The sequence below is a fragment of the Phacochoerus africanus genome, chromosome 3 (assembly GCF_016906955.1).
Source record: "Phacochoerus africanus isolate WHEZ1 chromosome 3, ROS_Pafr_v1, whole genome shotgun sequence".
NCBI lineage: Eukaryota > Metazoa > Chordata > Mammalia > Artiodactyla > Suidae > Phacochoerus > Phacochoerus africanus.
This window is the reverse complement of record NC_062546.1, coordinates 201,316,624-201,329,575: the sequence shown is the minus strand read 5'-3', so window position 1 is coordinate 201,329,575 and position 12,952 is coordinate 201,316,624. Positions and strand designations below refer to the sequence as shown.

Sequence of the window (12,952 nt, the reverse complement as noted above, 5' to 3'; positions counted from 1 at the left end):
GTCTTTCTTGGAGTTCCTGTCGTGGTGCAGTGGTTAACGAATCTGACTAGGAACCATAAGGTGGTGGGTTCGATCCCTGGCCTTGCTCAGTGGATTAAGGATCCGCTGTTGCCGTGAGCTGTGGTGTAGGTCGCAGACCCAGCTCAGATCCCAAGTTGCTGTGGCTGTGGTGCAGGCTGGTGACTACAGCTCCGATTTGACCCTTCGCCTGGGAACCTCCATATGCTGCAGGAGCAGCCCTAGAAAAAGCACAAAGACAAAAAAAAAAAAAAAGTCTTTCTCCTCCATAAGATAATGTGCAATAGGTGTGTGCTGTCCAAAATTCATTGTGACTTTACAGTTCTGCTCTGCAGGCAGTTCTCTGGCTTTCACGGAATTTTACAAGCCTTTTTGGGGAGGCAGCCGCAGTGTCCACAGGGCCCCACATCCAGACCTGCTCACCCGGACGACTTCCTACCCCATCCTATCCAGCCTCCTATGAGCATCCCTTGAGACTGAACAGAGAGAGCCTATAGGAGTGAAAGCACAGAGGAACTCCATGTTTGGAAGTCTGATGATGCGAAACGGGGCTGCATATATTCATGAGCCAGGATGTTTGGGGGTTAACCGCTCACTAGGAATGTTCCCGAGAGAGGAGAGGTTTCCATATGAGTGGTTCCTCAAACCATTCATACGCTCAAAATATCGGGACCATTTTGCACAGCTCTCCTCTGCCCGTGTGAGCAATGACACCACAGCAAGCGGGCCAGCCATGGACTTGACTCCGGCACAGAGAGGCGCTCTCAGCCCAGGCCCTGGCCAGCCACCTTCCTGGAGGCCTCTGGGTCAGCGCTGCTGACCCCTGTCTCAGAACACCGTCTTTCCTCTAGCGCTTCCCAAGCCGACCATTTTGCAGATCTTGAAAGCATCACGTCCGCAGGTGAAACACTGTTCTCCATGCAACACACACATTGTGGAGAGAGGGGAACACGTTTCTAAAGCAACTTCTATTTACTCGTCCGGATTATCTGTCCCCAGCAGACACAGGTTGGTGCTGCCCACACCCCGCTTCAGTGTTGAGCCGAAATCAGCAAAACGATCGACTTGCTTTTGCTGGTTCTTACAGAAAAGAACGGTGCGCTTCCAGCTCGAGTAACTGAGGACGGCTTCCTTCAATGGGACGACATGCGCCTGAGACCCTGCGGCCGGCACCCCGATGATCTCAACCCCGGACTGTTGCCGTGGAGGACCGCAAACAGCGCTCATCCTCCAGATTTATCACGCACACCTCACACGATGGGCGCTGCGAATATTCCTCAGTGAAAAAGCACTCGCTGGGTCACGAAACGAGGCGAGGATAACAAAGGAAGAGAAATAACGGTGTACACCTCGGAGTTTGCAACTTAATGATGGAAACAATACAGCCCACCTCTGTCTAAACCTCGGTGGGAGAAATGGATCCAAGCAGGAACGACCAAGAGTGAGAAGGCATCTCTTGTCAAAGCCGAAGATGCTGAAACTCTTGTAAAGAGTAAAAGAATAACTTCAGCGTCATTGAATTTCAGAGAGAGCCAAGTTCCTCAAAGTTCAGGCTTAGAGGAACCCCACCAAACGTTCTTATTTTTAATCTAAAAATCATGAAGTATGAACGAGCCATCAACACCGACCCCAATAAAACCTGGTTTGTGGAAGCAGGCAGCACCACGTGATACGGATTTGGGGAGTATTCTGGAGCCAATTATTTCTCAACCAAGAGGGCAGCCGTCATCGGCAAGTGTTGCACCAAGTTTTGAGAAGGATGTTTAACCAAAGCATCCAATTTACGGTATCGGCGGGCCCGTGCTGCAAACAGACTCCTAAGTGTGCGAAATAATCAGGTGGCTGCGGCAGGAACGGGGTGAGGGGCAGGCTCTGCAGTCCTAACGAGTGTGCAACTCCACCCGGCAGGAGGGGTCATGGGGACAGCCGGGCACAGCTCACTGGGTGCACAGAACGGACTCGGGAGTTATTAAAATGTTTCCTAGACCATCTGAAACGAAACAAAGAAAAACTTTGTTTCTACGCGACAACCACGGATCTAGTTTTGATGGTGCGTGATTTTTTTTTTTTTTTTAATAGCTATTACCACTGTAACAGCAGCTTAGCGACTCGGCGTCTGCAGTGTGAGCAGTTTTGATAAACAGCCTCTGCGGGCCACACAACGGGGATAATGTATCCTTAAGTACCGCCAATGAGCTGCCATTCTGCACAGCCAATTACTTCTGTGCGTCTGTCACTCAAAGGAAAAATGACTGAGCCCATTAGATCAAACCTTTGTCACTGTTCCTAATGCACTCTTAGGCCTCATTAATCTCCAGGAGCAGCAACAGAGCCGCCGGTGTCTCATTGCCTCCCCCGAACAGGCCCACGTGAAGCCTCTCATCTCTCCCCCAAGTGCTCGGCGTTAATCAAGCTCTCCTTATTCCGCCGTCCCTGTCACGGCGGAGAGCGCGCTCCCTCTTAAATGCTCTCATTATGACCCATCTTTAGAGCCGGCTAAGTGGAAAAAAAGAGAGAGGGAGAGAGAGAGAGAGAGAGGACGGGAGAGAAAGAGGAGAGGAAAAAGCAAGTCCGATCGCATTAATATTCATGACAATAATTAGTATTCTAGGTCACTGAATATTCATGCTATTAGTTTGGTTTTTTATGGGTTTGCTGGATGTCCTGATTACTGAAGTGTGGAGCAAAACAGCATGGTTGAGACTTTAGATGTCAACGGCAGTTCAATACTCAAAACACATGGAGATCCCCGCCCCCCCCCCAGAACATCAGACTCAACCCTCCCGACGGCTTTAATATTTTGAAACCGCTGGGGGCCTGCGTGGGGGCTTGTGGGGGGGGGAAGGGGGAAGGGTTCCTCTCACAAAGGTCTAAGCATCAATCCAGGTTGGATAGACACACACCCAACAAAGATGCACTTTAGGAACGAGAAGATATAGCCGTCGTCTCAGAACAAAGTGTTGCCATCAGGAGTTACGGACAACGCGGGGATCCGAGGAGGATGGAGCCCTCAGAACTGCAGCAGAGCGCCCCGTGGAGACCTGGGGGCATCGTGAAGGGCGAGTCACCTGCCTGCCCGACTCACTGCGGTCATGCGGGGGATGGCTGAGGTTGAGAGGCGCGGGTTTAGTGAGTCGAACCCGTTTACGGTGTCTACTGGAAGCCAAAATAAACAAAGACGTCAAGGTATCTACAAAGTGAATGCAAAAACATCCTTTCTCAACCCTCTTCCTTCACCAGGAATAAGCACAATGACCACGGTGGGTTCCTGACGGAGCTCTGAAGGGTGACCCCGGGTCAGGCTTTGGGAAAGCACGCAGCCCCCACCCAAGGATGGAGGGAGACAGTTTCCCCATTCTGAAGATGGGGGAGCTGGGGTTTACAGACACCTGCACAAGGTCCTCACGTGGAGGAGGTGGAATTCAGCTTCGTGTTTCTGACTCCAAGGTCCCTGCTGCTGGCCCCGTGCTTTCCTGTTTTCTACTTAAGCGTCCGAGTTCCCGTCAGCACTGACATAACGATCATCTGCCCTCTGTGGATACAGTTCCACCAAACCAGCCAAAAACTCACGTCAGAAAATATTTTTGGACATTTGACCATCTTCTCTGGAAGCACAGATGACACTACAGTTGAGCGGACTCTCTAAAACGTGGCTTAGGATGGATCCCGTTAGAATGACGATGTAGGTGCCATCCTGAAAGCATGCAAGTAGCTGATGCTGCCCGGGGCGTGCTGAGCCCATGACCTTGGAGGAGGGGAAGCTGTGATGGGGAAGAGGGAATTTAACCAGACAGGGATAAACAAGTATCTTCTGGATTATTCCGCCTCCTTCCTTTTCTTCCTCTTCCTTTCCTTCTCCTTCTTTGCCTCTCTCTTCTTTTTGCTGGAGTGGATGCTCATGTAATTTTTTCAGAAATCCATTGAGAGGAAAATGTTCTATGTTCCTGTATATCATCTAAAAACACCTTTTTTCGGTCTTCACACTTGCTTGATAATAAGTATGGCTCTACATAAGCTTCGCAATTCAAAATTATTTGTCCTTGTAAAGGAACAGAGTTGCTCTTGAGAAGGCTGAGGTCTGTCTTCCCTGCTCCTGGAGGCTCCCAGGGACCTATGTCCACAAAACTCACTCCCCCATCCAGTTGGATACCTCACTCTTCAGACGCGAAGACACCGGCATTTCCGTCGTCAACTCTATAGCGTGTTTTCTTCTGTTATAACTTTGGCGACCAATCCTGCCTTCAGTCATGTTCTTCACGGTAGTTAACCCAATACTGAAATTTTCACCTTTGCAACCTTTTCCCCTTAATTCCCAAGAACTCTTTCTCCCTAGGTTTTTGATATAATAGTTTGTTGGTTTGTTTCAATTTATGACTCATTAACCAACCTCTTAAATCTTTACAATAGTAGTTGTAATTTCCTCTTCAGTTCGATCTCCCCAAATCATGATTCTCTTTCTTCTTCTTCTTCTTCTTTTTTTTTTGTCTTTTTGCCTTTTCTAGGGCTGTTCCCACAGCATATGGAGGTTCCCAGGCTAGGGGTCCAATTGGAGCTGTAGCTGCCAGCCTACGCCAGAACCACAGCAACGCAGGATCCGAGCTGCGTCTGCGACCTACACCACAGCTCGCGGCAACGCCGGATCGTCAACCCACTGAGCAAGGGCAGGGACCGAACCCGCAACCTCATGGTTCCTAGTCGGATTCGTTAACCACTGCGCCACCACGGGAACTCCTCCGACTCTCTTTCTTCTAAGAGCAGCTGTCCTTTTGTTTATGCTGGACTTTCACATTTTGGCTGTTGGTTTCCACCAATCTGGGTTGTCCCCTCACATTTATGAGCCAGAGCATGTGGGCTGATCAGGCTCTGCAGCCCTGGAGCAGGTATGAGGCACAGGCAGACAGGTGAGGTCAGTTTTGACCAGCAGTGCAAGGTCGTGGGCAGGCTGGCGTGCTTCAGTGACGGTCTTCACGGTCAGAGCTGCCTTTCCTTGCCATCCATTTATGTTTTCCTGCTGCCTCGCAGAAGTCTGGGCTTCCCCATCTGCACCCTTCTCTTCTAAGCATCAGCACCCACATCAGGATTCCCTCCCCAGGCAGGGTGCTCACTGTTTTTCCCAGTGGTGCTGGTGGTGGGGATGCCACGGCCAGCTCTTCTTGGACATGTCCCTTGGCTCGAGGTGCCTGCCTCCCACGCTGCCCAGTGGAGCTGGGAGCTACCCCATCGTTACTGCAGTGCTTCTGCCCTCCATAGCTTACAAACCCCAGAGTGAGGCCCAGGCTGGACCACCAGAGCGCAGGTAAGCAGGATGCAGGGTAGTTCCCCTTCTCCTCCCCAAGGCCCTGGCAAAGCTCGATAGTAAGATCAGCACATTTCTAGCATTTGAGTGTTTGAAAATGTAGCCAAGCATCCCGATACTCGCAAACCACTCCCCAGTACTAGGAATAACATAAGACTCCCCCTCCAACAAGTAATTTTCTTTCCAGTTGCCCCTTCTGTACTTATCACCAGCTTGATGGTCTTATTTGTGTGTTTGTCTTCTGACTCCTCCTCTCCCCCGCCGGAGCGTAACATCCTTGGAGGGAGGGTCTTACATTGCCCCCCCTGAATCTCCAGAGCACTCATCAGGGCTGAGCAGGCAGCAGACTCAACAGTGAAAGGAGGGGAATGGTGCGGGGGCAAAGCAACAAGCATCCACATCATGGAACCGGTTGGGAGGAACTCAAAGCCAGCATTTCCACACAGTTAGGCACCGTAAGATGTGAGACACGCACGGCATTGTGAGCTCCTGCTAGAAAACCAAGAGAAAAATCTGGATGATTACTCCAGCCAATGGAGAGTTCGGTAAGACGGCTGGATATAAAAAAACACAAAAATTAGGAGCTTCCTTAGTTCTTACCAATTAGATGATATAATAGACAACCCCCCCCCCCAAATATTAGTCTCACCATGTCCCTCCCAAATTATAAAGCCACAGAATGGATTATCAGGACCCATTCGGGATCTATTCTAAACAAAGAAAAATGTTAAACTTTACTGAGGGATACATAAGAGGCTTGAATAAACCGAGAAAGAACTGTGCTCTGTGATAAGAAAGTCCATACAGTTAAGATGTCAGTTCCTCCACAATTAATTCACAGATGAACAGCAAGGCCAAGAAGATTATTTTCAGGGGGAAAGAGACGGTTTCAAGTTATTCCGAAGTTTATTGGAAAAAATATATGGGGGGCAATAACCAGGAAAAGCTGTCGAAGAATAATATGGCACTCGGTTATATATTACCAGATATAAACTGAGTCGTGAATCTAAGACAAGGTGGTCAATCCTTAAGGTGAGACAACGTGGAGAAAGTAGGTCAGTGGACTAAATACTCAAGGCCAGAAACACGGCTAATTCGACTAAATGAGCTGGTTGTACAATAAAGGTGACAGAGTCAGCAGGAAAAGGAAATGACTCAACAAGGAGAGACGGGACAATCAGATGTATTTGAATAAGAAATTTAACTAGATGTCCTATTATGCATAATAGACCCAAACAAATAAAGGTGGATTAGACATTAAATATCAAAAAAAGGGGAAAAAGAGAGTTCCCATCATGGCTCAGGGGTTAACAAATATGACAGCATCCTTGAGGACGCAGGTTCCATCCCTGGCCTTGCTCAGTGGGTTAAGGATCTGGCGTTGCTGTGGCTGTAGTGTAGGCTGGCAGCTGTAGCTCTGATGGAACCCCTAGCCTGGGAACTTTGTAGGCCATGGGTGTGGCCCTAAAACGACAAAAACAAAACAAAACCAACCAACCAACAAACAAAAAAACCCCAAAAAAATAAAAAAGGGGAAAAGGAAAAATAAAATTATGAAATTCACAAATACACATATATGAATTATGATCTTATTTCAGGATTATCAAAGGCTTTCTCAATAAAGCTGAAACTATGAAGTACAAGTCCTACGACTTGATTATACGCCACAGAGGAGGAACCTCTATAATGTAAATAAGACTCTAAAATTTAAAAAGCAAATAGTAAACTGGGGAAATATCTGCAAAATATGTTACAAAGTGTTAATATCCTTAATATACAAAGAGTTCTTACATATCAATAAGAAAAAGACAAGTACCTATGCAACAGTGGGCTAAGGTCACATCTAAACAATTATAACATAAGGAATACACACTACCAATAAACATGTGAGATGTTCAATCTCACTACTAATGGAACAAATCCAAATAAATTAAAATACGAGATACTCGTACTGTTTATCAGATTAGCATAGATTCTAAAAATGTGTAGAGCTGAAACAGGCACTCACTTTATGAAGGGGAGACTATTTTATAGAAAGCCCTTCTGGAAATGAATTTGGAAATAAGTACCAAGAGTCTTATAAATGCCTACACCTATTGACTGAGTCATTTCACCAGTGGACTTTTACTCTAAGGCATTAATAAGTTACACACAAGGATTCAGGTACAAGGGTGCGTCAGGTGTATGTGAATGAAAAAACTTCTAGACGGTAAGGCACAACATACTGATCTACTTCAGCAACGCTGAGAGAGAAAACAAATAAAAAGGAAAACGGCATGACAAGAAACAAACACGCTCAGTGAATCCGAAGCTCTAAAATGAAATGGCAGAATTCAAGTGGGTTCTGAGTGGGAGAGAGGGTGAAGGAGTGAGTTCAGTTTCTTTGGCAAAATAGCTCTAGAATAACGGATACCTATTTCTAATTGAAACTCCATCACTTAACAGTAGCACCAATTTACGGAATTTCACTTGCTGTGTTAGAATCCTTCCTACGAGGGAGCTCTACAAACCGTGAGGTGGAGGTCACTCTTGCTGGACGCCAGCCGAGGACACCCCTTGCAGGCTTAGCCCAGGGTGCCACGTCCCGGGGCGCCCCCGTGACCCCAAAGTGGTGCCGTGCTCCCGCGGACGTCCGATTCCCACTTCCGAGCCCTTGCTTGGGATGCACAGGACACGACAATCTACCAGACCCCCCAGGTGGGGATTTATCCCGCTGAGGGCTGAACGGACGTGCCATGACGCACTGAGGGTGTGGCCACGGAGAAGGGCTCCCACTGCGCCCCCAACCCTCCCATTCACCCGAGAGCAAGAGTCGTAACGAGAGAGCAATTGGCCTCAGAAAACTCAATCCCTGCGCCAAGGCCCATGACATAACCACTCCGGGGACATGATGAGGTTCATACGGCGATTTCGTATTCGCTGTTTGTTATCAAACGTTCCATTTCCCTTCGGCTGGGAAGTGGCAGTTTAGCCCCAGAGGGGACAGATCTCAAGATGCAGCTGAAACTCCCCATCTCACAGCGGCCACGCCTTCAATCCATTAGGACTCTCCCCAGGTGCCAGCAGGCTCCCACCCTCTCCTCTCACCCCAGCCAGCAGCCCCCAAGCCCTGGGACAGGGCCGAGCACACCTCCCTGGGCCTCCACACCCCCCAACGTACCCGACTAGGAGCTGCGGCCCGGCGCCCGCTCGCCTCCCTCACCTCCCCGAGGGCGGACATTGAGTCTTAGCCTTCTGCGTCCCCAGAGCTGAGGACCGTGGCCGGCACACATTAGAAACGTCACATGTTTGCTGACTTGAATAACTGCACGGACAGACGTGACGTGATGGGTTAGAAGGGGAAGCGGAAAGTTAGTTGGTTATAAGGCATAACCAGCTGCCGGGCACAGGAGTTCTCCATATCCACAGAATATGCACAATTCCTGGCCCAGAACAGGTGCTCTGTAAGTACTTTGCATAAAGAAAGAAAGTCATGAAGACATTAGCTTTTTATTTACCATGGAAACATTTTTTTGTTTCCTTGGGCCCTTTTCTGTCTTCATCCCAGAGGCAGCACATCATCCCGAAAAGGAAAATTCAAGCATCTCTTAGAAAAAGGGTCAGCAGGTCCTGAGACCCATAAAGCAACCGTCTCACCTTTCTGGAATGGACTAACCTCTCTGTTATCAGGAGGCCTCGTTCTGTTTGATGAGCAACAACAGCTGATGTTTGTTCTGTGCTTTGTGAGTTTCCCCAGCACTTGTGCGAGATCTCACCTGTCACTGCACCTCTGTGACCTTGACGGGGCCAGGCAAGATCAGCCCAATATGCTGGTCGGGGGTGGTCCAGTCACCTGCCCAATGCCATGCCACCCTGGGCAGAAGAATCCAGGCTGGTAGACCCCAAATTCTGTGTCCTTCTTATTACCCTGCTTTTGCCAACCAATGCCATCCGTGCCACGGAAGCGTGCGGTCAGCATCATTCTCTTAAAAAGCATTTAATGTTGCAGAAAGGGGGAAATGGGGCATCTTTAAGAAGCAGAGGCATATGCTAGAAATGACATTCACTGTGAGACGATGAGACGCAGGGTGGAAAGAAGAAAGGCGGCAACTGTGAAATTTGTTGGAGGAGCTTGCGTTTGTCGGTGGGAGGGCTTAGTGGTTTTTCCCAGCTTTTCCCCGATGATGGATCACGGGGAAGGAGAAGCCAGAGCACACCTTGCCAAGACGCTTCACAAAACAGAACCACCACCCTCTGGAGGGGTTGCCCTGCACACCAATGCCAGGACTTTCTCAACGCGTCTACGTTGAGAAGACACTAATCTTCTCTGATCCTGGATGAACAACAAATTCGCCTTTAAAAGAGAATAAAGAACACCGGAGTTGCGTTAAACAATGACACGACAGTTACCGTCCAAAACTGGGAGAATGTGGCTTTCACACAGGTCCAATGGTGTCCTTCAAAACTTGCTCTACATGGCTTTTCCTTTTTTCTACGCAAAGTCATTACACAATACTTAGTGCTTACCCTTGGCACTTTCACAACGAGCTCATGTTATTTAGAAGGCCCTCAACCCCTGCGTCACGTGTCAAACTCAACTTTCAACTGCCCAGCCCTGGAAGAGCCCAGTGGTTTGTGTAGCTGTGACCTAAGGTGCTGCGGTTTGCTTGCTGGCAGTCATGAAACCCCGGGGTGCAGGGGAAAGAGATGAGACTTGTAAACCTTAGCCTGCAATGGACCGGCCAAAGGGTCCGCGTGATCCGAAAAGCTCAGCACTGTCCTCCAGCTGGTGCCACCCATCACCGCCGTGGGCTGGACTGGCCCCCCGTGTCGGCCATACGCTTACCTGAATTTGGTGAGACGTGCAAGCTGCTCATGTCCTTGGCCAGGCCGTTGGTTTTGGGGCTGGAGATGGGCGCGCAGGCGGACGTGGCTCGGGGGGGCCTCTTGCCTGGGACTTTCACAGTGGTTCTCAGAAGATCGATCTCTTTGCCATGAACGTTCTGCATGTAGTCCTGTTCAAAAGGGTAAACACCCAGGAGAGATTAAAAGGAGGACCTTTTACAGTGGAGAACAAGAAGTTCTATTAGACATCGTCAGCTCTAATCCCATGGCCCTTCCCGGGTGGCAAATGATTTCAAAACAAGGAGGTCGAGATCTGTCTCACATGGAGACATCATCATGACAGCGCCATCAGCGCCGCCCCTGGGTCCTGAACTAACCCAGGCCCTGGAAGTACTGGAGACATGGAGATGCTTCCATCCAGAGCCGCAGAACTGGCTGGAGACGGCAAGGACACACGTGAAATGCTACTTTGTGAGCAACAGCTTCTCAGATGGGATCTTAAGAACCTGGCCTCTTCCTGCAAGTTTCAGGTCAAACTCCAGGGAGCAGGAACTGTTCTGTAATTAGCTTTTCGTCTCTGATGGCAAGAGCAGGAAACGTCTAGATCAGACTGAAGTTGTCTGGTGGGAACCCAGGTGAAAGCCCTAAGAAAGAGGTCAAGCATTTTGTACAGGGCCAAGGCGATGGCTGCGGGGTCAGTGGGGCTGGTGGTGGGAAAACATGAACACGCAAGGATGGAGGTTAACAAGAAGGCAGACTGTTTATACGCAAGCGCTGCTGCTCCAGGCGGTTCCCCATACGCGGAAAAAGGACCCTGCTGCTCTCTACGCTCTGGAGTGAATGACTGGCAGTTACCATGGAACTAAAGGGAAGCCTGGGGACACAGTGACCTCTTTGTGTCAATCGACTTGGCGACGGCGATACTGAAGAACTGGCTGGTGAGCAGGGAAAGAGGAGCAGGTCACTGGGAGTCTGGGGGAGGGCCCTTCCTGTGGCAAAATAGGAGTTATTGATGCTTTCATGCCTTTGGGGGGCAGTAAGCCCCCCTGAATCTGCAGGCATTTCATTAAATCAACACTGCACATGAAGAAAGGATACATCCCATTGAAATCACTCTTGGGTAACTAATATTGCATGTGTTGGACGCCTAACCAGGAAATGAAATAAACAGGGCCCTTCCTTGGCAGAATCTTGGAGGATTCCTCTTAGAATGTAAAAGGAAAAAGCCAATACATTTGTATTTAGGATAAGCAATAAAGTCCAGTCATCTAATTTTAGAACAACTGCCAAAGCAACCAACGTGCAGGCCGCAAGGGACCCAGGGAGGTTGGAAAAATGGGCTGTTTCCTGGTAAATACTAATCAACGGCGTTGACAGACACAGAAGGAGAACGAGATAAAGATCTAGAAGCAAGCTGCGTGGGTCAGAGGCCCCGTCCGTGGGACGAGGAAAGCCGGACAAGGTGTAAGACAAAAGCTTCCGAGGGCACAGAATGCTGGAGAAGGTGGGGGGAAGAGGGAACCCTCCTACACTGCTGGTGGGAATGTGCGCTGGTGTGACCACTATGGAGAACCGTGTGGAGGGTCCCTAAAAAAAAAACTAAATGTAGAACTACCAGATGATCTAGCCATCCCACTCCTGGGCATCCATCTGGAGAAAACCATCATTTGAAAAGATACAGGCACCTCAGTGTTCGTGAGAGCACCAGTCACAGCAGCCAAGACATGGAAGCAACGTAGGTGTCCATCCACAGGGGACCGGGGAAAGAGGACGCGGTACGTACACACAATGGGAGAATATTCAGCCCCAACAAAGAATGAGATCATACCCTTTGCAGCAACATGGATGGGCCCAGAAATGATCATACCAAGTGAAGTCAGTCAGACCGAGAAAGGCAAATATCATACGAAATCGCTAACAAGTGGCATCTAATAAGTAATGATACAAAAGACCACACAAGACAGAAACGGCTTCAAGATTTCAAAACCAAACTTACGGTTACAAAGGGGAAACGCTGGGGAGAAGGGATGCATTGGGAGGTTGGGACTGACATATACACACCACTATCCACGCACCGGAGGCGCTTCAAGGACCTACTGCGAGTGTGGCCCCGGGGAAATCTACTCAATACTCCGTAGTGACCTAAATGGGAAAAGAATTGGAGAAGGAGTGTCTGTGTATAAGCGATGCTCGTTGCTGTCCACCTGAAACTAACACAACATTGTGAGCAACTTAATAAATAAAGAGAGGGAAAGAAGAAGAAAAAAAAAAGAACCAGAGGAAGCACCTGCCTGGGCACGTCTGCCGTCAACCAGGAAGCCTGGCGGCAAAGGCGCTGATACCCCTGGGCTCGCCCAGCTGCGCATTTAATCTCCCAGGGTGGCACAGGGAGGGACGTGGGCCCGGCAGGCCGGCTGGGGTCACCCGGGCCCGGGCGTCTTGGAGGAGAGCCGTCAAGGGTTCGGGGAAAGGAAATGGGGTTTGCGTTGAGCTGGGAACAGACTGAAGAGTCCACTTGAATGAAGACTCTTGGGCCGCCCCCTCCCCCCAAATATAACCCACGATGAAAAAAACCTGTGGTTTTGAAAGGCTAACCAAGGATGGGAAGAGAGTCATCATTCAACGACGCTGAAGCAGAAGGCAGACGGGAGGAAACGCAGGGCGTCTCGTGACCAAGCTCATCACCAGGACGGGAGACAAGAAGCACAGGGAAGAAGGAAGGGAGCTTTGCTCAGGGCAGGACCAGAGGTCAGGATCGTCCAGAAAAAGATTGTTCTTCACCTCCTGAATCGACTTCCATTAATATCTACCGAG

The 12,952-nt window shown here is 49.4% G+C and overlaps 1 protein-coding gene across 8 annotated transcripts in view; it reads right to left on the bottom strand.

Annotated features, from left to right (window-relative positions):
* Positions 1-12,952, bottom strand: part of AGAP1 (ArfGAP with GTPase domain, ankyrin repeat and PH domain 1) — a 566,173-nt gene that overhangs the window by 184,668 nt on the left and 368,553 nt on the right. For all 8 annotated transcript variants that reach the window (XM_047773835.1, XM_047773837.1, XM_047773836.1 and 5 more), the window contains one exon: positions 10,140-10,308. In XM_047773835.1, the coding sequence (XP_047629791.1) occupies positions 10,140-10,308 (169 nt within the window). The remainder of the gene's footprint in view (positions 1-10,139; positions 10,309-12,952) is intronic.